The following is a 24,609-nucleotide window of genomic DNA, read 5'->3' as shown; positions in this document are numbered from 1 at the left end:
ACGGTCGAAAGTGGAGAGGATAAGACTAACTCCAAAGATAGGTAAGATGGAAACTTGAGGGTATTATGGAAAACGACAGGAGTTTGAATACAGGACACACTGAAAGCCGCTGTGGAAGAGGCCTGTTTGAAGGAGATAAGATTACACCATCAAATTTAGTGAGGTTTTTAAAATTATTATTATTATTAAAACTATCATTTAAGAGCTGTTTATTTACCTAATGATCTAAAGTAGTCCAGTGGTAGTATTTCATACGTCATGCTCCGGTACATTGGCGCTAAAACCAAAAGAAGAAGAAAAAGAAACTACAATGACCATAATGACCAGCCAACCCTGACGTCGGAACATACCTCTCACTGTGATTGGCTGATGTATTTATCCCTCCGCTGCACAGCTGAAGGTGAAGTGGGTCCAAGTGTGTGAGTCACAGTCCTGTCTCTCAGTCCAAAATGTCACCCAGTGGACTTTTAACCATGCACGCTCAAATCTGTAAACGCCTGGTAAGTGTTGCTGTGTAAAAGAATCACTTTGTCTATTATATTGTTGCATTGCATGGGGATGCTAGTTGTAGCTGCAGTCTGACTGTGTGTAAACACAAGGCCCAGGTAAACTTAAGGCAGCTCAGCCAAGCCTTTTTGTGTTTGTGTCTGTCCTTGACCATAGTAATGTAACAACCTGAAACAGCCGCTAACTGCAGCAGGTAGCTCATAGTGCTTTAGCAAGGCTAAATCATGTCACTGGCTCCGTTTTTGTAGACGGTGTAACAGCAAAGACTGCTTCTCAACAAGATAAGACAGAAGCTAACAGTTATGACAACAACCATATAGCTAGCTAACTGAAAATATAGAAAGCTAGGAAAGGGTGTTGTCCACACCTGGCTAAAATAGCTGTTTTAGTCCCTGTTACGTCTATAGGCTAGCGTTCCCTGCTTCTGCGTGCTTCTTGCTAACATATTTCTTGTGCTTATAGCTTTCTAACTTGGTCCACAAATTGATTCATTTGACCCAAAAATTATACGAAAGAGCTTCAGGTTGAACAGTACGCCTGACTGGAAAGACTGCAGTAGATATAGGCATTCTCCCATGCAGTGAAGATGAACTACCCATGTCGTTATCCTGCCATTGTAGGCTCACAAGTACCTGTCGAGAACCTACACATCTCGCCCCTCCCTCAATGTAGGTACACTAACTGGAACTTTACACTCGCATTACAGTTACATGCTTGGGTTGCACACTTTAATGCAGACTTGCAATGGTTGGTTTCAGGAAGTCGTCATTGTCAGCGCGGTCCGCACACCAATGGGCTCCTTCAAAGGTAGCCTGGCAGCAGTACCAGCCACCAAACTGGGCTCCGTTGCCATCAAAGGAGCCATAGAAAAAGCAGGTATGTTCCGATGGTTAGCATGGCTAAGCTAATACATCAGATGTAAAATCTGAAAATATTATACAGAAGTCTGAAAATTCTCTCAGTTTCCCCTGAGTGGATTGCTGCATCAGTAGAGGATGACTGTGTATATTTAGTGAGTTGACTTACTGCTTCTTGTGTTTAGGAATCGCTCCTGAAGAGGTGAGGGAGGTCTATATGGGCAATGTGCTTCAGGCAGGAGAAGGACAGGCCCCCACAAGACAAGCCTTGCTTGGTGCAGGTGTGGCCACACTGTTATATATTTTAACCATTTTCATATTACTGGAATTGAACCCAAATATTGATGTGCAGAAACCAGCTACACATGTGCTGTCTTGGCAAAGGTGGGCACAAAATCAGGACTGCCATCTCTCTCCAATATGAGGTGGATTGAGCTAATGGATGCTGTTTTTGTATAAATTTCTAATCTTAAAGCCACAAATCATACATGCATGTCCAAGGCGACAAAATTTGAAAAACAAAAGCTTATCTTCAGGGTGACACAAGAATGGTTTATCTTCAGCAGCTTTGTGAGGTCTCTTCCAGGCTTTGATAAGTATTCCCAACTTCTGAAGTGGAACACTTTTATATCATTATTGATATTAAAGGTAACAGAAGCTTGGAAACTAATGTAAAAATATGCTGGAAGAAGGATTGCTATGATTAACAATTCTGTTTTACCACATGTAACAGATCACTGTGTAATAATACTGTACACAGTCGTGAGTGAAATTATTGGCACACCTGAATTTAATATACAGAATTTAGAATATCTTCAGAAATAAATGCAAATTAACCAACCAAAAATAAAAAAGTAAAACTTGGCATAATAGTGAAGCAATACAAACGAAAATGTACCTCAGACACAATTATTGGCACCCTTCACTAATATATAGTAGCAAATGTCAAATATACAGCTCTGCTGTGCCAGACTAATGCACACAAACACATAAAAGCATAACTGAGGGTTGGTCAAGTGATTTTTATTTAATTGATTTATTTTTGCAAATGCAAATATGTCTCTGATTGTACCTCCCAGGCTTGACCCTCGGCACCCCAGCAACAACTATCAACAAAGTCTGTGCTTCTGGGATGAAGTCCATCATGATGGCAGCCCAGAGTCTAATGTGTGGACACCAGGTAGCATTGGATTAAATATAGTATAGCTCTGCAGCTTGATAGAAGCTGCTTGCAGTGGATGCAATGTGCATAGTGTATGAAGTCATGACTATTGTTAGGTCTATATGAAAAAAAAATTCTAAATATAGATTGGAGATTCTTCTTGCATATTGCATCTCTTGCCATGAAATTGGTTTTTGATGATGTGTATTAAAAACAAAAATCTGATCCCAGATAAGATAATAGACTTTAATATGACCAAAAACAAGCTTTGTGTACCATAAACTCTTAAAATATGGTAGGTCACGCAAGACTTTGCCTTGCTCGGGTACACACACTACAGGAATTGGAGTGGCATTGTAAGACACACTACTGTATGGACAGGAGAGCGTGGCTGTCACTACAGCTTAAGGCGTCTTTAGAGAACAACAACAGTGGTCACGTAAGTTCACTGTGTTTCACATTGTGCAAGATTGGTCTAATAAAATTCTGGTTTCCAGTTGGTGTCAGTCTGTATGATATCACTTTGAGGCCTGTCACTGTGCCTGGTGAATTGTAGCACTATGAGAGCAGAGGCAATTCATCAGCTGGTGTCATCCATCAGCAAAGCGCTTAACATGTTGAAAATACAGCACATCGATAAACGAGCTTTGGCCATAGCATTGGCAATTACATAAAACCACAGGACAGTTGGCGGAGAAGTGGAGTGTACGTCCAGTCATGGCTAGCGAAAAGTGTGTGTGTGTATGTGTGTATATGGGGTTTTTTTTTTATTTTTCTCCCTAAACTTTATTCAAAAACTGCATTTGAAAATATTGGGTGGCGTATCCTGCTTCATTTCTTGTCATATTCTGATTAGTTGGGTTGTAGATGTGTTTCATAGCAGTAGTCACACTGAGAATTTGATCCTAAATGTCTGACACTTAACTGAATTTTGCCATAGGATGTCTTTGGTTCCCAGAGTTCCAAATCGGCTGCCAATGGACCGATGGACTCAGTGCGATCTAGGACCACCATTTTGGATTGACACCTATAGATTTTACTACGTTTCTCTCACAACTGTCAACTTAGGTCTCAGACAGCCTAGAATCACACATTGCAAAGGGGCCTTTAGAGTTTGACTTTATCTGTGTGATTTTAGGATGTGATGGTGGCAGGAGGCATGGAGAGCATGTCTAACGTACCTTATGTGATGCCCAGAGAGACTCCAGCCTACGGAGGTGTGAGGATAGAAGACCTCATTGTTAAGGATGGACTGACTGATGTATACAACAAATTCCACATGGTAACTTATGTTAAATGTTGCTTCGCTGGAAAATGTTAGCGCTTATAAAACTGGAGAAAATTTCAGATTGCTTGAACAATTATGCCCCTGTAGGTAATCCAGACATTCAATTTGAACTTGCTTCAGTTATTGGATGTACAGTATTTCTGTGATGTTGGGGAGGAACCTACAGTATGGCAAAGTAACTGGGCCTTTCCAGAGAGTAAAAATATTTTGCTTTGCTAGTTTTGTATATTATGACATAGGAATTTTCACGTCCCAATCATCATTTCTAATGAAATAAGGTGAATTAATAATTTAATTGGATTCATACTTGACATGTTTTGCCATTTCTTTTGCCTTGCTGTCTTTAACAGGGAAACTGTGCAGAGAACACAGCCAAAAACTGCAGCATCTCCAGGGAAGAACAGGATGCCTACGCCATTGGCTCATACAGCCGCAGCAAAGCAGCATATGACTCTGGAGTGCTGGCCAAAGAGATTGTACCAGTCAGCATTCCCCAGAGAGGTACAGCAAGTTGGCAAAAATGTTTCTCTTGGGCCATACAGTGACATTGGGCATTGACGTAGCAAAGCATATCTGTTGTTGATGTGATATTGTAGGTAAACCTGATGTGGTCGTGTCTGAGGACGAGGAGTGGAGGAGGGTCGACTTCAATAAAGTCCCCAAACTGAAGGCAGTGTTCCAGAAAGAGAATGGTAAATATGTAGTCTTTAATCTATCTTTCTATCCCTCATTGCTTAAGCCACTTGTCGAGCATCAGCATACCAAGGCATACAGTAATTTTCTGCCTACATACATACGTATGTGTATATATACATATATGTACGTGTGTGTGTGTGTGTGTGTGTGTGTGTGTGTATGTGTATATGTATATTTGTAAAGTTTTTTTATTTTATATATATACATATGTATATTATATTATATCTGTTATATTGTTATATTGTATTATTTTTTGAGAGAGAGAGAGATATAGAGATAGAGATAGACAGATATGTATATATATCTATATCTATCTCTATATCTATAGAGATATATAAATATAAATACAAATAAATAAATGTGGTAAAGTTTCATTGCAGTAGCTTTCAGAATCCTAATTGGCTAACTTGCTTTTTTTAGGTACAGTGACAGCAGCCAATGCCAGCACACTGAACGACGGAGCGGCTGCTCTCGTATTAATGACAGCGGATGCTGCAAAGAGACTCAATGTCACTCCACTGGCAAGGGTTGTCTGTAAGTTTTACACTCACACACTAGGCAGTGCTTGCAGAGCTTAACTGAAACTGAGGTTGGAACACATGGTAGGTCTTCAGATGAAACAGAACTGGTGGGTTGCATTTATTCTACAAGTTAATAGAGAGGTATGTATGCTAGTTCAAAGCAGTATGAGGCTGGTTGGACTTTTGAGTACATTTAGGGCGTGCACTTTTAATTCAGGTAATCACAGTTGTCATGGTTTTTGTTAAGAATATGATCATATATATATATTTTTTTTTTCCACATAGCCTTTGCTGATGCTGCGGTTGCACCCATCGATTTCCCAATTGCTCCTGCATATGCTGTACCAAAAGTGAGTATGAGGATGAAATCAGGTGCATTTTTGTGAGCTGCCTTTAGGGTTCTGTTATATGATGCCACTGTAATTGGGTTGAACGTTTGGGAATGTGGAGGTGGTGGCAGGGCAGTGAACCTGGAAGTGCTCTATACTGCTAAAACAGTGACATATAATAGAATTTTCTCATGTTTAAGTCCAAAGAAGTGAGTTATTATATTAAAATGAGAAAAAATATGCTGTCTGCCATACTCTCAACTTTGACCATGGATGGAGTTGTATGAGAACCTCCTAACGCTTGCATGTGTGAATGTGTGTCAGGCGCTGGACGCAGCGGGGTTAAAGAAGGACGATATCGCCATGTGGGAGATCAATGAAGCCTTCAGCGTGGTTGTCCTTGCCAACATTAAGATGTTGGACATTGACCCAGCAAAAGTAAACGTCAATGGGGGAGCTGTTTCCCTGGGACATCCAATTGGGTAAGCAGCCGAGACTGATACAGACTGGCTCGTCATTATTTTTGAATCTGAGATGTGACCTGGAGTGAAGGAAAAAAAAAGGAAAAATACTACCGCTTAGCTTTTCCCACGGACAATTGAGTTGAGATGAGGAACAAGGTGTGTGTCCTGTTTTCCGAAAATACCTCCTCTTTTCTGTTTTTCCCCTACCTCTCCCTTTGCTCTGTTATGTGGACATAGATTTTTGCTTTGATATTGTTAAATCTGATCCAGTAGAGTAGGAGACAAAAGAATCAGCTGTAACTGATGAAGCAGTACAGACAAATGATCCAGAGAAAGTATCCCTTTTACAGGAAGTACTGTATATTTACAATTTCAGCCCATATTCAAACTTAGCCCATAACGTGATGGACATCAAATCGCTTACAAGACATTGACAAGGTTGGCAGATATTTAATTGATGTAAATATCACTTGTTTTAACCTCCCAAGTAAGTACTTTCTTAGTTTTGCAAAACATGAAAAAATTAGTGGTTTTTGTTTGTATTTCTTTGCAGGTACACATCTTTTGTTCTGTAAATAGGTCATGAATAAACTCCGCTGTGGGCTGTTTTTTTTCACTTGGCAGGACCAGGAGTTGGACACATTTATGGACTGAAGGAGGACTTAGGAAGCGAGGGAAAGGGGAGGACATATTAGACAATTATTTTATTTATCTACCTACAGGGATTTAAGGATCTGTCAAAATGTATCTCTTCTTTACTTTCTTTACTTTACACTTCACTCTAGTCAAGAGCAGCATTTTAGACAAATGCATCTTAAAGAAGTAAACCATAGTTCAGATCATCAAAGAACATCAGCTGGGGTTTAGAAACAAAACATACAAAACATGTGGATTATTACCAATGCTTTATTTCTGTTTGTCTTGTCAGGATGTCTGGAGCGAGAATTGTGGGTCACATGGTGCACAATCTAAAGTCAGGTCAGTACGGGCTGGCAGGCATCTGCAACGGAGGTGGAGGAGCTTCATCTATTCTGATCCAGAAGTTGTAGGAAACTTGATGGGAAACTTTTCTCTCCCCGATACACTTGTTAAAGTGTGTGTTGACTACCGTTTGTTTCCAAAGGTTAAGACATCTGTAAGCCCCCTTTTATGCCTAAGAATGCATCTGTTACAACTTTAAAGCTGGTGGCCTTAATCAAACATGACATCATGACTCCAACGTTGAAAACACTCCTTTGTTTGACAAAAACATCTTATACAGAAATTGTATTCATATTTAGCTATGTATTGAAATGGTTGAATAAATACTGTAGTTTTTATGAAACCACTGTTGTGTTATTGATCCTTGTTGACTGACCACGAGGTTGATGGTTACAAAAAGTTTGAACACCAATGATTAAACTTTCACAGCCAGTACATTGCTTTTAAAATGTTTATGCTTCATCTAAAATTTTGATTTCAGTAATATAGAGTTGGCAGTGTAATTTTCAAGTTGGCCACTAGGTGCAGCCATTTTCTTGTAATGTTAAGTGCACGCCATGTTGCAGTAGACACAGTGACATGACAGAGTTGAACTTTACCTATGGTATTCATACTGCCTTTACACTGCGGGTTTATTTATGTTTTATGTATACTTGTTGTTGAAGTTATATCTTTTTAACCTTTGTAAAAGGTAGTTAAAGGATCAGTTCAATCATATTACAAAAACCTTTTATTTCCATTTAGCCTGTACAGTCATTTTGGAGGCAGTTTGTGGTGCTGTTGAAATGTACGGCATTACAGTGAGAGGTGTTTCTATAATTTTGTCCACACCACTTACATCAGTGCAGGTAGGCTAAATAAGAGAAACTTCTCTGTATAATGCAATATAGTAGCTATAAAATAGCTCAAATAAATTCAGTGATGCAAATGTTATTTAATGTTGACATAGGAGTTGTATGTTTATTTTGTACAACCCAGGACTATCTCCCATGTACTTAAAATGCAGTATGTTTAAAAAGAAAGGTTGATCTTTTGTCACACAGCCTCACAGTCTCTTACTGGATGACTTGTCTTTCATTCCTTCCTTTTCCTGCCAGTTAACACACTGAAACGCTTAGTTAAATATTAACAGGGTCTGAAAGTCATTTGGCCATAAGCACTTGTTAGCCAACTTGCCCATTTGTTTGGATATTACTGATTATACACAGCAATGTGATGCTTCTTTTTAGGAGGATGGACGATAGCATGCGTGATGTAAGAACCAAATCTTTTATGGCTTTTTACTTGACTAAAATTTATTTTTTTTAAATCCTGTAAGTCTGAATGGCAGCTGTATGTCAAAAAGCAGTGACCACTTGCCACCTGTTGACTGCTCTCACTCCTCCTCTCAATCACACTGGGGTCCTCATTGGGGTAGTAGCTTTGGTTACTGGAAAACATTATGTTAAACTTGTTTAGAATTTCCCATTTGCAAGAAACTGCCACTTGTTTTATAGATTTTTATTTTTATTTTTTTATTTCTATGGGTTTTAGGTAGGAAGAGTAGATTTTGTTACAGCAAGCAGAAACTAGTGCATGTTTGTTCTGGAATGTCTGCAATTTTAAGAGCAAGTCTGCAAGGTTTCTTGAAGTAAAATGAGATTTTGAAACATTGCACATGTACAGATGTTTGCTGCACAGGCATGGAGCCAAGAAATATTTTCAACTGCATAGATGTACTGAATAAGATAAACAGGACCATAATGCACATAAATCTACATACAGATATGTATATACGTATATATGTATAAATGTGAATGACCACTGCAAGATGAAGACAGTCCAGTGCTCATGGTTTCCCCTTATTTACCTTATCCTTAAGCCTGGTTGTGAAAAGACGATAATGAGTATCTGTGCTGGCCTTCATCAATACCTGCTGTTTGCCCGTGTCATGGTCAAGTGTTATTTAAATCAAGTGGCTTACAACAGGATGGCTTGTGCAAACAGTGGGAAAAGGTGTGGTCCTAGCTGTTGATTACATGAAAGAATGGAGCGAACATCAGACAGAGACAAGAACAGGGAGTAGAGGGACAGATAGAATCAGAGGGCTGAAGGAATTTGTTGGAAATTCAAGGTAGGTGGAAATCTAGGGAAAATGTAATAAATGTGTGTGTAAGTTGGCCTACTCAGGTAATGTGTGAGCTTTTTTGGTATTGTATTTAGAAATGTAAGATAGTTTTTAGAAAACTGGAAATGTGTTTAGGTAGTTTTACTGTCACTTCTTGTGACCTAACATTTTAATGGACAAGTTGCTACATCATTTTTTTCTTTAATTAAACTTCTTTTTTTTAAATGATTATTACTTTAATGAATACTATAGTTTGGCCATAGGGTGCATCACGTACTGTACTTGGAAGCAGTACTGAAATAATTTATAATCAAAGAAAAATGTTTTTCAAGGTGTGACAGTCTCCCTGCTCCGGCTGAATGACCAGTTTCAGTATGACTAATCAGGTAAACTCAGTTTCGCAGTTAAAGGCAACATTTCTGAATATCTTCACACGCACTGTTTTCCTATTTCTCCCTTTTTTAACAGTTAACTCTTTCTACAGTCTCTCTGGTTTCATACCACATTTGATAACATAAAATTAATCAGTTTTCTGAATAAAGCCAGGTCATATACAGTATTTAACTCACTCTCTGTCATTTTTAACTAAAGAAAAGTTGTTTCTTTCTCATTACTTCAGGCAATTGGTCCCATCTATGACAACGCAGGGTTCCAGCATGACGAAGGAAGACCCCCCCCATACAGCCCTCAGCCGGGGGTATACCCTCCCCCCCCACAAGAGATCCCCAGCTATGTTGCCATGACTCCCAAAACCATCAACACCTGCCACACTGCAACACCTGGAACACCACATAATACAGGACAAAAGAAAGGTACAGTAATATTTGATTTATCCTGACTTGTGAGGTGATACCACAAGGAAGAAAAAAAGTGGGTAAAGAATGAATTCCAGTCATTCACAAGGAAAATATGCACTCGTATGAATGAAAACATTTACTGCAGCCTCACAGAAGCTTTAACTCATTTTTGTTTTCTCTTTAAAGAGAGAGTGTAGCTTACTTAAACCAAGACTGGAACTTTTTAAAGAAAAAAATAACACTTTCTTCTTTTTACAAATGAAAAGTTGAATTCATAGGCATTAAAACACACAGTCTTAATACAGTCTTACTTGGTCTGATATGGCTAGTTTATGGAGTCTTACGTTAGAAAACATTAGCTAGACATTGCTGCAAACTGCATGATTCTCCAATTGTGCTACTGTTATACTCCCCCATTGTGCTACTGTTTTGTTATTTCCAGTACTATTATCTCATAATTATCACCTGTGGTCACAGTGGCCATTGTTACACAGTCTAATCAATGAATTTACCTCACAAAGACTCATATTTCAGCATAAAAGAAGGGTGAATTGGTATATGACTGGGAAAAAAATGAAAAGAAATGAAAAATTTCAAAGGACACTCCCCTTGACTTTGAAAATAAAACTGCAACACCCTCGTCCCTAATATATCAAAATAATATCACAGTGTTGAATTGGTACAATCCACAGTTTTGAAGCAGAAAGACATTTATGAAAAAATTCTTGGACGATGCAGTAGGAATTTAAAACAACACAAAATGAGGATTTCGCCTTCACAGCCGTGTCAAAATGATAAACTCTCCTCCCAGCTGTCACGCAATTTTAATTCTTTATAAAGATAATGCAGCAGGAAGTGACTTTACTCTTTTAGTTCTGTGCCATAAGACTGTCCTGCAGTAGTTTAGACGTATAGCACGTTTCGTCTTTTGTTTTTTTGTTTTTTTGTCATCTCTGCAGTTCAGTATCTTCTAATCCTGTCATTTGTATGTGTATTACTACACAAATCTTGAAGGGTGTGCAGTCACCCAGGCATAACTCAGCCAATATCAGTGTCTTTATTTCACAGGAATAAAGACATGTTGCTGGAAATATATCCTGTGTGTGTCTCTGTGCGTGGTTCTTATCCTGGCAGTGGTCGGCCTCTTGCTCTGGTACTTCTGTAAGTTCATTTGAAGATCTTTGTTGCTGCCTAAAATGGTTTTTGTCATCACAGGAATTTTGTGTGAAATGATCATCTCTGCAGATTCCCGTGAGCTCTTGTTTGTGTGTATATGTGTGTGTGTGTGTGTGTGTGTGTGTGGATTGTGTTTGCAGTGTACTACCAGTGTTTACTGGGGAAGTCATGTAGAAGTGGTGGGAAGTGTCTGAGCCCCTCGCAGTGGTGTGACGGTGTCAGGGACTGTTCACACGGAGAGGATGAATCTCAGTGCTGTAAGATTCAAAATCAGCAGCCCAACCTTCCACACATGCATATTGTATTAGCATTTGTGGTTTTTGAGTGTTAGTATCAGTGAATGAACCGCGTTGTTCTCTCCGTTTCACAGTTCGCCTTCACGGGACCAACTACATCCTGGAGAGTTACTCATCAGACAGCCAGACGTGGATGCCCGTGTGTGCTGAGAACTGGGACAACAACTATGGGAGAGCAGTGTGTGAGCAGATGGGCTACAGGAGGTGCTGGTTGTCTTCTTCGCCACTGTTCACATTGTCCCACTTCTGCAGAGTCCTGTCTAACTGCTGTATAAAAATGAACACATACTGTATGACCTCTGAGTTTTGGAAAGCCAGAGCTTATATTGCTGCTGGTACCTTCAAATTCCCATGCTGAAATTACAAGTATTACAACTATTCTGTGTTTTCCTCATAAATCTTGTCAGAACGGAAAAGCTTCTGAAACAGTACTTAGACTGTCATACGGTGCTAAACTTAACACTGAAAACCAGACATTGTGTTATGGATAGCAGCAATTTAAAGCAATGCAAGAAGCCTTACAGCACATATTTAGTTTTAAGCCACAGTGGGAAGATTACTTGTTTAAAATTGTAGAATCTATTCATTAAAAAGAGAGGAAGAGAAAAAAGATATATTTCACATTGTGCAAATTTTCACAGGGATTCTTCATAGATGTAACCAGGGAGGAACCTCCATCAAATCATATAATGCTGGATGACATCAATGTCCAACACCCCGACTTTTTTTGAAGGTCCAATTCCAGCTGAGTATGGTATGTTTGTCTTCTCTCACTGATCACACGTTTGTCCTTGTGTGCGTCCCACAGGCAGGATTACGTGACTTATGGACAAGCCAGTACAGGCTCTTTGGCCTCCAAAGGATACATGAAGCTGAAGACTGGGAGTAAACATGAATCACATATTCAGTCACAGCTCACTTACAGGTACAATTTTATATGCAGGAGAGCGATGGTGAAATAAATTTCAACAGTGAGCTGAGTCAGTCCATTTCTCTCTGTATAATTTGGAACTCTTACATACTCTAAATGTTGAATGTTTTGTTTTGGATTTGCTGTCTTAAATATCAGTTCTTGTCATCATTTTGTTCGCAGCCAAAGTTGCTCAGCCAGAGCTGTCACGCTTCGTTGTATTGGTAAGCTATTGTTTAAACTGGGACATAACTGCAATGTCGGAATACGTATGAAATCATGTGACATGTGCAAAGCTGTTTGGATTTAGTCAGCAAGACAGTGGGACTCCCTGTGGACAAGCAGAGCAAATATCCCAGAGAACAGAACTTTAACTTTACCTGAATTCAAGTTTTTTTTTCATTGTCCCGTGAAAAAAGGAGTTACAGTATGTTGAACTCTTTGCCTCCATCTTCAGAATGTGGAGAGAGTTCAGCAGCCCCCAGTATTCGTGTTGTAGGTGGTACGGAGGCTGTCAATGGAGCCTGGCCGTGGCAGGTCAGTCTCCAGATAAATGGCCAACACATATGCGGAGGCTCCATTATCAGCCCCTACTGGATCGTATCTGCCGCACACTGCTTCGAAAAGTGAGCTTCTACCCTTTACACCACTATTGATCATCCATGCCATTCGCCTTGTTTCTTTACGTTTGATTTTTTCATGTATTTTTGATAGATATTCAGGGAGAGGATCTCTTGCCTATCTCACATCATTCTGTTACCCATGGCAGGTACTCCAATCCTCGGATATGGAGGGTATACTCTGGTGACGTGAGCTTGTTCAAAATGAGCTTTGGCGTTGGCAAAACTGTTCAAAAAATCATTAGTCATGACAAATTTAACACCAGGAATAATGACAATGACATTGCCCTACTAAAGCTCGATACACCCCTGACTTTTACAAGTAAGTCTTCGCCAGTAAAATTCATATTTCATCACACAGAATGACGACGTGTCAGTTCATTTCTGTAGTGACGATGACAAGACTTAAGCTCACCGTTGTTTATCCCTCAGGGACAGTGAAGCCAGTGTGTCTCCCCAGCATTGGCGTGAGTGTCTCTGCTGAACATCAAGCCTGGATCACAGGATGGGGAGCCTTGCGCTCAGCTGGTGAGCCCACAGATATAAGTGAACATGTCCAACTTTCCATGTGTAGTGAAATAGAGAATGTATACTGTGTTGACTGAGAACTGTAGAGGATATGTTCAAATATTTCAGGGCTCGACTGCATTGTGCTTTTGGATGCATGGCTGAGCTAACTGTGGGTGTACGATTATTCATTTTTCTCAGGCCCAGTCCCTGACAGGCTAAATCAGGCCCAGGTGACCATTTACAGGAGAGAGACCTGTAACAGCCCTCAGGTGTTAAACGGGGAAGTCACTCATACCATGATCTGTGCGGGCAAGCTGCAGGGAGGAGTCGACACATGTCAGGTTGGTTCTGAGTTTATTCTCTGTGTCTCACACACACACACACACACACACACATGCACTCTACCCTGAGATATCAACTTCTCTTGTATGCTGCAGGGTGACAGTGGAGGGCCCCTGGTGGTAAAAGGGGGGAACACATGGTGGCTGGCAGGGGACAGTAGCTGGGGAATTGGATGTGCTTTGAGGAACAAGCCAGGAGTCTATGGCAATGTAACCTACTTCTCTGACTGGATACATGAACAAATGCAGGTACAGTATGGTATTTCCGTAGAGATGTATCTCTCTGATAAACTGAGCTTTAGTGAATGATAGCTATTCTGTACGAGTGTGATTAGAATGCTCCTCTTTCACAGTTGATAGTTGCTGTATTTTAGTGTTTTAAGTTTTGTTCCAGATACTGTAGGGCTTCTGCTGTCAGATGCTTCAAAATTCAAGCTGCATGAATTGAAGGGATTTTTTTTTGCTGATAGACGGCAGCATGAAGACTCTAAAGCACAACTAACTCTACATTTATTGTATTTTTAAGGCAAATTGTTTTGCAAACAGAAATTAGAAGAAGAGAGCAACAGAAACATGACGCTGGAGTCCTTGTGCTCGCTGATCTAATATGCGTGATTGACATGTAGTGATTTTAGGTTGAAGTTACTTATTCCATTTGACAGGTTCATAAGAAGACAAATGATATCCTCCCACCAGACATCTAATTGTGATGTTTTTTTATCTCAACAGAATGAGTGATGGAAATTTCAATGAATATGAAGACAAGCCTCCTTCATGAATCAGTGGTACTTACTTTATCACACACTTTGCACTTTGAATCTGAAGCTCCGTTTTTTTTAACAACAAAACTAAGATTGTACAAATAAAATTGATCATTTCGTTATTTTCTATACTTGTTATTACTACAGGATGAATGTCTGTATTTGGACAAAATCAAGCAGTTTTTTTGTTTTGTTTTTTTTGTAATAGAACTAATTTTGCTCAAAGAGCTGAGTTTCAGTTTGACATTCTGTGACAAATGACCTGTAGAGATCGTCAGAGAACACATTTGCCTGCTGTCGCCTGCTTTTGTGGAGTAACTGGCTAATGGAGCAAAGCCTGCCAGAGGGTGCGGGCAGTACATTTTGCTCTAACTGCAGAACTCATGGTCCACTCTACTCAACACTACTGCAACACATAACCAAATCTCCCATTTGCAAGAAGGCCAAACCCCACCTTAATTCCTGCATCCACCTGTTGGCTATCACCTCAGAACAGTACGGTACGCTTGAAGGGGAACAGGAAGGTCAGAGCCTAGACATACTATATACACTCACCGAGCACTTTATTAGGAACACCCGTACACCTGCTTATTCATGCAATCATCCAATCAGCCAATCATGTGGCAGCAGTGCGGTGCATAAAATCATGCAGATACGGGCCAGGAGCTTTAGTTAATGTTCACATCAAACATCAGAATGGGGGAAAAACGTGATCTCACTGACTTTGATGGTGGCATATTTGCTGGTATGCCAGATGGGCTGGTTTAATTATTTCCAAAATTGCTGATCTGCTTGGTTTTTCCTCTCACATAACAGCCTCTAGAGATTAATCAGAATGAAAAACAAAAACATCCAGCGAGTGGCAGTTCTGCGGACGGAAACAAATTGTTGATATGAGAGGTCAACGAGAATGGGCAGGCTGGTTGGAGCTGACAGAAAGGTTACGGTATCTCAGATAACCACTCTTTGCAACTGTGGTGAGAAGAAAAACATCTCAGAATGAACAACATGTCCAACCTTGAGGTGGATGAGCTACAACAGCAGAAAGCCACACCAGGTTCCACTCCTGTTATTTTGTTGGCAGCTATATTGTTTTATCTTGCCAACAATAATTGTCACTGTATTTTGATGTATACAGTATACACACCAATCAGCCACAACATTAAAACTTTTTGTAATTTTGCCTCTGTACACCACAACAATGGATTTGAAACGAAGCCATCAATGTGGGATTGAAGTGTAGACTTTCAGCTTTAATTCAAGGGGTTTAACAAAAATATCACATTAAGTGTTTAGGAATCACAGCCATTTTTATATATAGTCCCTCATTTTCAGAGGCTCAAAAGTAATTGGACAACTGACAACTGATCAGTGTCATGCCCCGGTGTGACCTGTTCCCTTGTTATTTCATGAAAAATTGATGAGATAAAAGATCTGGAGTGGATTCCAAGTTTTCATGTTGCATTTCGTAGCTGCTCATGGGAACTCTCAATATGCGTCCAAAGTAGTGTTGATGAAAATGAAGGAGGACATCATTAGGCTGAAAAAACAAAACAAACTTATCAGGAGTGTCCAAATCAACAGTTTGGTAAATTCTGAAAAAGAAGGAATGCACTGGTGAGCTCAGCAACACCAAAAGGCCTGGAAGACCACAGGAGACAAATAAAGTGGATGATCACAGAATCCTTTCGTTGGTGAAGAAAAACCCTTCACAACATCTCGTCAGGTCAAGAACACTCTCGGTAAGTGGGCGTATCATTGTCAAAGTCTACAATCAAGAGACCCCTTCCTGAATGTAAATAAGGAGGGTTTACCACCAAGGTGTAAACCACTGGTAACACTCAAGAGATGAAAGGCCAGAAGACATCTAAAAAAGCCTGCCCAGTTCTGGAACCAGATTCTTTGGAAAGATGAAACCAAGATTAACTTGTACCAGAAGGATTGGAAGAGAAAAGTATGGAGAAGGAAAGGAACAGCTCATGATCTAAACCATACCACATCATCTGTCAAACATGGTGGAGACAGTGTTATGGGCCTGTACAGTGAATTCAGAACGTGTTCAGACCCCTTAAATCTTTTCACATTTGGTTATGTTGCAGCCTTATGCTAAAATTGTTTAAATTCATTTTTCTCTCATCAATTTTAGACTGAATACCCCATAATGACAAAGCAAAAACAAGAATTTTAGAAATTCCTGCAAATTTATTAAAAAGGAAAAACTGAAATATCACATTGACATAAATATTCACCCCCTTTGCTATGACACTTGAAATTTATCTCATGACTGATGCAGCAGCAGTGAAGTATGATATAGCCAGGATCAGGGAAAACAGGATCCCCTCCCAGGGGTCAGGCCTGGAAGAGAAGTCATATGTACACCATCTGTACTGTAGATGGATAAATGGGACTCCCCTCAATGATGTGATTATTTCTTATGATTGTGATTATTAAAAGGGAATTATTATTCTGAGTAAAAATCCAGCCACCAGGTACAAATACGCCCTGGCGCAACACACTTCTGGGGCACTGTCAACCCCACCAGATGCAAAGGCTACATAAGGCATTGTCAGCCTTGCCACAGGTTAGCCTTTGTGTCTGTTCACACATACAGACTCTAAAGCTAGGAACGTGATGGGCTACTGGTCATTCTGAACGTAACCTGGCATCGCAGCCTGGCACAACCTGCCTTGCTGTGGAGATCTAAAGGCGCTGCATGGCAAGTTGAGAGAAGCTCAGCTTCAGGCAAGTGTCCTCTGACGCAATGCAAGAGACAGCCAGGTGAGAGCCACTCATGCTCGTTGTTGCTTACTTCTCAGCTCCTCTCATGGAGCAATATTGTATTGAGAGTAAAGAAGCTATTCTGTTCTCAGGAAACCAAGCTTGCACATACATAGAGTACACTGTTCTAAAGATTCATGAGAGACCAGAGACTTCCCGCTAATTTATATCTGTAGCTGTGAATTCAGCGCTGGGGATGCTGAGGGACAATCCAGCCACCAGATTCAAATAGGCCCTGGTGCAAGATGCTACCTATGGCATTATGGGAAGGCTACCCCGGGGCATCGCCAGCCCCGCCAGATGCCGCCAGGCTAGCTCTAAAGGTTACACAGGTACAATCAAGCAAAGGTGCCAGATGTAAATAAGTCCCGGTGCAAGACGCTACCTAAGGCACTGCAACCCCACCAGACGCAAATATTACCTGTGGCATCGCTAACCCTACCAAATGCAAAGGTTTTCCAGGTTGTCCTATCCTACTGTTACCTGCAGCATACATGGATGATTGTCCTTGTCGCTGTCGTCAGAGGGCACTCAAATTGTCCCAGCTAGTATCTCCTGTCTGTGGAGGAGCTCGAGTCTGACTCTTCAGGCTTTTAAGAAACAGAGTTCTGCAAAAGAGTTACTCTTACCAGCAAGTAAGAATCCTAGCGGTAGACCTTTCGTCGGCTGTTCCAGTTGCTGCTCAGGAAGTTCCTAATGCTGAACAGGAACCTGTGGGTGCCTGATAACCAGCTGTTGAGGAGCAGCAGCAGGAACAGAAGCAGTGAGACGAACACCAGTGACGACAGGAGGATGCACTGGTTGCCAGTTAGTTTTTTTTTTTTTTTAGTCTGCTCTGCTCATTTTTTCCCCAACATACCTTCTGAATGGTATTATCTATCAACTTTAAATCCAAAATGTTAACAAGGCTAAATCCATTTTTACAAAGAAGAAGATTTTAGGCTTTTTTAGGGTGATGAGTTAATGAATTAGTCATAAGAAACACTAACTAAATTTAAATGCTGTTTTCAAACTCCAAGTGGGCTGTCATATGCCTTTTAGTCAAAGTGTGTGTCGTCTAGCCACTCTACCATAAAGGTCTGATTGATGAAGTGCTGCTGAGATGGTCGTCCATCTGCAAGGTTCTCCCATCTCTGCAGAGGACTTCTGAAGTTAAAATGACCGCTGGGTTCTGGTTCACATCACTGACCAAGGTCCGTCTTGTCAGGTTACTCAGTTTGGCTGGACGGCCAACTCTGGGAAGAGTCCTAGAGTTCTTCCATCTCACAATTACTAAGGCCACTATGCTCCAGACAACACTCAAAGCTTTAGATATGGTTTTATACATTTGCCCTGTAAGCCAAGCCACAAAATTTTATCATCGAGGTCTAGAGAGTTCTTCGGCGTCATGGTTTGACTTCTGTGCTGACATTCAGTGTGACTGTGGGACCTTATATACATGGGTGTGTGCCTTTCTAAACTATGTCCAGTCAATTCAGTTTTCCACAGGTGGACTCCAATCAAGTTGTAGACACATCTCAGGGATGATTGAAGCAATGAGGATTAGGACTACTAGAGCAGGAGTGAATACTTTTGTAAATAAGAGATTTCAGTTTTGAAATTTTGAATAACTTTGCAAAAGTTTCTAAATTTGTAATTTTCACTTCGTCATTATGGGTTATTTAGCGTAGATTGATGGGCAAAATGGCAATGTTATCCATTTATATTTGAATCTAAAACATAATTAAATTTGCAAAAAGCTAAGGGGTCTGAATACTTTCTGAAGCCACTGTAATTTATTCCATTTTAATGCTATATGTCCTAAATATTTCTACTCCACTACATTTCAGAGGGAAACATTTGACTTTTTACTCTTCTATATTTATCTGATAACTTTAGTTACTAGTTCCTTGGCAGATTTGGGATTAATATTACAAATTATAATCAACATATAAATTATGATGTATTATTATAGGTCAAGAATAGGTAATTTAAGACCTGATCTGTGGGGGTGGGGGGTTCACAAGCTATCCTTCAATATAAACTATTCAAAATAACTTAACATAATGAGTTTCTACTTTTACTTTAATGTTTTACTATTAATACTTTTGTACTTTTACTTAAGTAACATTTGAATGCAGGACTTTTACTTGAAAGAGTATTTCTACACTGTGATATTGCCACTTTTAATTTGAAAAAAAAAGTAGCAAGTTAAAAGACAATTACAAGTTAAAACTAAAATTGAACCAGTACGGATCTGCTGAATCACGTTGTAATATTAGAGACTCACTTGTATTCACCTCTGTACAGATTATGGTTCATCCACTGTTAGATTTTAGGGGACGGTGCTGTTGGTCGTCACTAACTGTCTCAGTGGTAGTACCGGTAAACCCCCAGCAGGTGTCAGTGTCGCTGTGCGGACTGCGTGAATGCATGGCCAGAGAGACAGGTTAGTGCGCCACATCCAATCAAGATGTGTGTGTGTGTGTGTGTGTGTGTGTGTGTGTGTGTGTGTGTGTGTGTGTGTGTGTGTGTGTGTGTGTGTGTGTGTGTGTACTTTTGTCGCTTTGTCGTTGCCGTGTGCGTTTTCTTGACAAACCTATGAAACTTAGGGCAAAGTATGAATGTTAGCAAGCTAGCAAACCAGCAGGGAAAGCCCCACAGCTGCTGTAAACAGTTTCTTTGTCTGCTGACTTAAAATTGTAATGTTATACCTAGTGAAGTATCTCTATTGAGAGATATATTGCTATACACTAACCTCAACAGAGTGTAGGATGATGTGCAATGTGTTTGTTTTTCTTGTTTTTTAAAGGCTCTGCACACCAGCACAGATGTTTAAATTAACCTGGCTGATTAGACCTCTACTCGGGGTAAAGCTGGGTGGAGCTATGCCGGGAATTATGTTAGTTCACCAATATCAGCACTCCAGCGGAGGTTTTTCACAGCGGACACTTAGACTCCTCGCTGTAGCGCAGTATTATAAGCACAGGTGTAACTAACATTGTGGCTCTGTTCCATTTAGGAGTCTCAGAGCCCTTGTATTACATATGTGGGGTTCCTGGCTTGGCTTACAAGGATTCCTGAATGGAACAGAGCCATTGCTCTTGTCCCTTGGTGACACCTGTGCTTTACCTGCAATGACAACTCAAAATATCTGCTGTGGAAAAGGTCTGTAGGTTAGTTATCCCACCTTATCAGGTGCGGCTAGAGACCAAGGGAGATGTCAGCAAAGCACATCATGCACATGCCTCTGTTGTCCCGAGGAGATGCTTAAACAAGTAAATAAGTGAAAACACCTTTGTGGGTGTACCATGGGTGTGTAGGTCCTTTAAAAATCTATGAATGGAATGCGGGACTATCAAACTAAGACTTGATTTTTACATTATGCAGAAGAACAATTGAACATAACACAAAGTTGAGCCTGTGACATCTTTCTGTGCACCAGAAACGTATTTTGGTGAACCAGCAGGATCCAAGCAGTGGTCCATCCAGAAGAGATGAACCCCCATCAGCATCACTGACAGAAGGGAATCTTGGACCAGTGACAGGATGAAGTAGGGAGTGAGCAAGGTACTTGTATTTTATGTATTATTGTAGTGGATAAGGTTTTTTTGTCCTGACAGAAGCACTGGGCAACACATAATGACCAATACCTGTAATCTAAAAAGCCAATAAACAAGAAGCTAACAACAGTCTGAAGAGTTGTAATGTCATAGCATACGCTTTGAGAGTACACACAGAAGTATAGTATAACTACTAGATAATGATTCATGACCAGGCCTAAGTAGTTAGTGGACTAAATATCAAGGCATCACTAAATCCTATACTAAGCACTAGTTAACCAACATCAGCATAGACAAATCCTTTAACCAGAAACATATTTTTCACAAGGCCAGACAATCATGAACACTGAGTCGTGGCTGGCGGGGAATGGCACAACAGTTTGTTACACAGCTGTTTATCTTTCATTGCAGCGATCATGAGGTAAACAGTAGATATCCTCCCTTCACATTACAAATTAGTGGATCAGGAATGTGCACTTGCACACATACGACTGGCCACCACAGCGTCTTGCCGAATCATGTTTTGTTGCTCTGTGGCAAAAGATGAGCCTGGTTCAAGTTCAACTCTGAATGTCAACTTAGTTTTGTTTTTCTGAGCAAAGCGATTGCATCACCATTCAATAGAGCCTCAGTACCTACAACAGTTAGCAACCGCCTCACTGTTCGTTACACTATGACATAACAACGCCGTTACTTACTGATTAAGTTCAGTTGTAAGTTCAGTATGTTGCAAGCTCAAACTGTTTCATAACAAATGCAGTTGTAGTTATCTAGCAAACAGAGTTAATCCAGAATAATAGAGTTATCACATCCTGGTTTCTTTTCAATACACCGTACATCACAGATGAGCTGACAAGGGCACTTTCAGTCCCCTCGGATACAAAAAGCCACTTTTTTTCGGTCAGTTACTGCATCTGATGATTCAGTATAATGGGGAGCACGGAGAGAGGGACACAAGGTAAAGATACTGTATTATGTGAAAGGGACAGGTGCTTGCTGGTGTTCCCAAAAAAAAAATTAATTGGTGTAGATTATTCAACAGTTGCAGCGGCAGCAGTGGCTGTGACACACAAGAAATGGAGTGAAGCTTAGTGGAGCAGTTGAGTTCCACTCTAATCCTTACTGTAGTGGCCCTGCTTGATTTGGTTTGGATTGCCCAAGTACATTGTGCTGCAGTAATTAGTTGATTAATCAATTGTTGGTCAATTGAAAATTAGCCTGCTACTATTTTGATAATCGATTAATAGTCCTTTTTAATTAAAATATCAAAATTCTCTTGTTCCAGCCTCTCAAATGTGAATATCTGGTAGTTACCTTGGACTTTTGTGTTATTAAACTGAATATCTTTGGGTTTTGGACTGTTGGATAAAACAAGACATTTGAAGACATCATTTTGGACTTTGGGAAATCATGATGAGCATTTTTCATCATTTTCTGACATTTTATAGTCCAAACAACAACAAATCAAACTTGAAACAGACCCAAAACAGAAAGGGATCAGAAGTACTATCCACGAATAAAAGAGCATCATGCAAACATACAGTGCATACTGAGAGCTCAGATAATTCAGTAGGGATACTAAGCTTTTAAGCTAATTCCATAGCAGTGTAAAAGAACTGTAAGATTAAGCCCAGAAACTGAGGCATTCCAACTAGACGTGGAACATTAAATGACACAAGCCAGAATAAGATGACACGGATACTGACTCTCTTGAAATCATACTAGAGGACGATGGAGAAGACAACAGCTAAGCATGGAGATAATCCACTTGTCATGAGAGGAAAAAGCATTGTGTCCTGAACCAACCCATGTGAGTAGTACATAGTAGTACCCCCAAAGGGAGAGATGGTGACTGATGAAGCTGACCTATGAAATGTGATCTGTTGTTGGGGGTTGGTTGTTTGTGTTGTGGATCAATTAGTGACTCTACCTCCAAGCCTGCAAGAGACTCTGGTGACTCTGGACAGTGTGAGGTAACAAGTTGAAGTCATACTACATACAGGCATTTGATATATATTGAAAAAAATCTAATAAAAAACAATTATATGTATGGTAGAGATAAATTCCATGAAAACATACTCTGTAAAGTGAGGGGACTGGTACCAGACTAAATGAACAGAGTGGCAGACACTGGACAGACCGAGTTTACTGTAACTGACAATTTGTTATATACAGTATACAGTATGTTCTAATTGTAGTGTACACATCAACTAACTGATGCTATGTCCACATTTAGTAAAGCATGAAACAAAGTTATCTGAACATTAAGTGCTATTAAAAACAATACTATATGCAAAGTCAGTAGGAAAAGCCAATATGTTCCTTTAGGGAGTGTGAGGAAATATGAAACTAGCACACTACTGAGTGCTGTTATCCAGAATGTAAGTGAATTTCTTTTCTAGAACATTTCTGTATGTTTCCACATATTTATTGAAAGAGCACGTTCATGCACTGCAAACAGTGTTGTTCATTATCAGGTTTGTCATTCGGTAGTACCAGTAAATCGCAAGCAGGTGTCAGTGATTCTACTCACCTGTTTTTCTGCACATTTGGAATTTGTGCCTAAAAACATGATTGGAAGTCAAAATATGGCAAACAACGTATTTACACTTAGGTGAGGTGGAAAAGTTGACGCAAAAGCAATATGCAACAAAGTGTAATTGAAACAGATTTGGCGAATAATATGAAGCATGTGACTTAGACGTTCACTGAAGAGATGACAAACAGCAGCAGTCGAAAATATCAGATCTGTGTGGAGCGATGAGGAGAAAGTATTGTGTATTCTATTTTATGTAAGCCTGAAGGTTTATGCCTAATCTGCATGCCATGGTGAGAGTGTACAAGACTGTACAGTCCATTGTTAATGATATAAGTAACTGTCTTTAAAAAAGGTGAAAGTAAATTCTCAACAGAAGGAGACTAATGTAGTTTGTCTGCTTTACAGAACAGAACAATATGGGATGCTTCTCTGCTAATACCCAGCTACTACCATCTGCTGGCAAGAAGTCAGCATGACATGTTCAGTCACGGACCCTATGATAACATTGGAGTGGTGCCATCAGCTTGACTTTCTATCTTATAATTACAGTCATTCATACATTAAAAATTGACAGCTGGATTGTGTTGTTATTTGATGCTTTATTTTGTTTTATTTTTTTAAATTTGTTTTTATCTTTCATTCCGAAGACGCGGTATAGATTACATTTCTGTTTGTGTGATGTAAGTACACAAAACTTGATGCTGTGACATTTGCAACTGTTTGTTTGCATTTCCCAAAAAAAAGTGTTGCATTAATTTAGATTAGGATTTTAATCTTTAAATGTAACCATAAGTTTTTAATAAATCCTGTTTTCTATTTCTAGGAATTGATTTAATTACTTGTTTAATTCTGGTTCAATGATTCCTCAGCCAATGAATCAGTAAAGGCACGAATACTTGATAGCATACTCCTTGATAGAAAAGTAATCTATATATTACTTTTGCAAAACTGCATTGAGAAGGGACACAATGAATTTGGCAATTTTTTTGTAGTGAAATGTATTGATCTTACTGAGCAAAATTCAGTGGTTTGACGTCACTTTGCCTCTTTCCACTGTTTGTATTTTTGTGTTTTTTCACGTTTCTTCCTTTCTCCTCCCCTCTCCTCTCCTCTCCTCTCCTCTCCTCTCCTTTCCTCTCCTTTCCTCTCCTCCCACTGCATACTGGGAGTTTGGGCGTGTGAGTGGCTGTGGAGTGCCACTCACGCAGAGTTTTCAATCTTTCACTGCGTCCTTTGTGAGAAGGTAAGATGAGTTAAATTCAGTAATCTTTGGATTCAGTGAGCAAAAATTGATTAAGTAATTGTAATGTTTTCACTGAGTTATGGCATCCCTCCCTGCTGAGGGTTCGCCTCCCCTGTCCATCACACATGGGCTCAGAGTTATGGCACCGTGGAACAGGTTCTCTTGGCTGTAGGAGAACAGGTCG

The 24,609-nt window shown here is 40.0% G+C and overlaps 2 protein-coding genes and 1 long non-coding RNA gene across 4 annotated transcripts; all 3 read left to right on the top strand.

Moving 5' to 3' along the window:
- Positions 1 to 369: 369 nt before the first annotated feature.
- On the top strand, positions 370 to 7,148 carry acat1 (acetyl-CoA acetyltransferase 1). Its single transcript, XM_040150149.1, has 12 exons — positions 370 to 500; positions 1,128 to 1,175; positions 1,266 to 1,383; positions 1,550 to 1,645; positions 2,444 to 2,544; positions 3,665 to 3,808; positions 4,165 to 4,315; positions 4,411 to 4,506; positions 4,931 to 5,044; positions 5,317 to 5,381; positions 5,685 to 5,842; positions 6,753 to 7,148. The coding sequence occupies exons 1-12, from the start codon at positions 450 to 452 to the stop codon at positions 6,871 to 6,873; spliced, it is 1,263 nt and encodes a 420-aa protein (XP_040006083.1). The 5' UTR covers positions 370 to 449; the 3' UTR covers positions 6,874 to 7,148.
- Positions 7,149 to 7,254: 106 nt separating this feature from the next.
- On the top strand, positions 7,255 to 14,885 carry tmprss2 (transmembrane serine protease 2). 2 transcript variants are annotated; one of them, XM_040150143.1, is made up of 14 exons: positions 7,255 to 8,059; positions 9,245 to 9,298; positions 9,532 to 9,724; positions 10,778 to 10,870; positions 11,026 to 11,142; positions 11,256 to 11,385; positions 11,990 to 12,106; positions 12,275 to 12,315; positions 12,549 to 12,717; positions 12,861 to 13,033; positions 13,144 to 13,239; positions 13,420 to 13,562; positions 13,659 to 13,811; positions 14,292 to 14,885. In XM_040150143.1, exons 2-14 carry the CDS (start codon positions 9,272 to 9,274, stop codon positions 14,298 to 14,300), a joined length of 1,461 nt encoding a protein of 486 aa, XP_040006077.1. In that variant the 5' UTR covers positions 7,255 to 8,059; positions 9,245 to 9,271; the 3' UTR covers positions 14,301 to 14,885. The 2 variants fall into 2 exon arrangements, with proteins under 2 accessions (XP_040006077.1, XP_040006078.1); XM_040150144.1 differs by lacking the exon at positions 7,255 to 8,059 and adding an exon at positions 8,676 to 8,918.
- Positions 14,886 to 19,484: 4,599 nt separating this feature from the next.
- Positions 19,485 to 23,754, top strand: LOC120802125. Its single transcript, XR_005709193.1, has 3 exons — positions 19,485 to 19,529; positions 20,526 to 20,650; positions 23,588 to 23,754. It is a non-coding gene; the product is annotated as an uncharacterized LOC120802125 (long non-coding RNA).
- The last annotated feature ends 855 nt before the right edge of the window (positions 23,755 to 24,609 follow it).

Source organism: Xiphias gladius, chromosome 17 (assembly GCF_016859285.1).
Source record: "Xiphias gladius isolate SHS-SW01 ecotype Sanya breed wild chromosome 17, ASM1685928v1, whole genome shotgun sequence".
In the NCBI taxonomy this organism is placed as follows: Eukaryota; Metazoa; Chordata; class Actinopteri; order Istiophoriformes; family Xiphiidae; genus Xiphias; species Xiphias gladius.
This window is presented reverse-complemented; position numbering and strand designations above follow the sequence as displayed.

Bases quoted from the DNA above. Each gene is read 5' to 3' on its own strand.
- acat1 (XM_040150149.1), top strand. From the start codon at position 450: ATGTCACCCAGTGGACTTTTAACCATGCACGCTCAAATCTGTAAACGC. The intron at 3,809-4,164 runs GTAACTTATGTT...TGTCTTTAACAG, and splicing joins TATACAACAAATTCCACATG to GGAAACTGTGCAGAGAACAC. The intron at 5,843-6,752 runs GTAAGCAGCCGA...TTGTCTTGTCAG, and splicing joins TCCCTGGGACATCCAATTGG to GATGTCTGGAGCGAGAATTG.
- tmprss2 (XM_040150143.1), top strand. From the start codon at position 9,272: ATGACCAGTTTCAGTATGACTAATCAG. The intron at 9,299-9,531 runs GTAAACTCAGTT...TCATTACTTCAG, and splicing joins GTTTCAGTATGACTAATCAG to GCAATTGGTCCCATCTATGA. The intron at 11,143-11,255 runs GTAAGATTCAAA...TCCGTTTCACAG, and splicing joins AGAGGATGAATCTCAGTGCT to TTCGCCTTCACGGGACCAAC.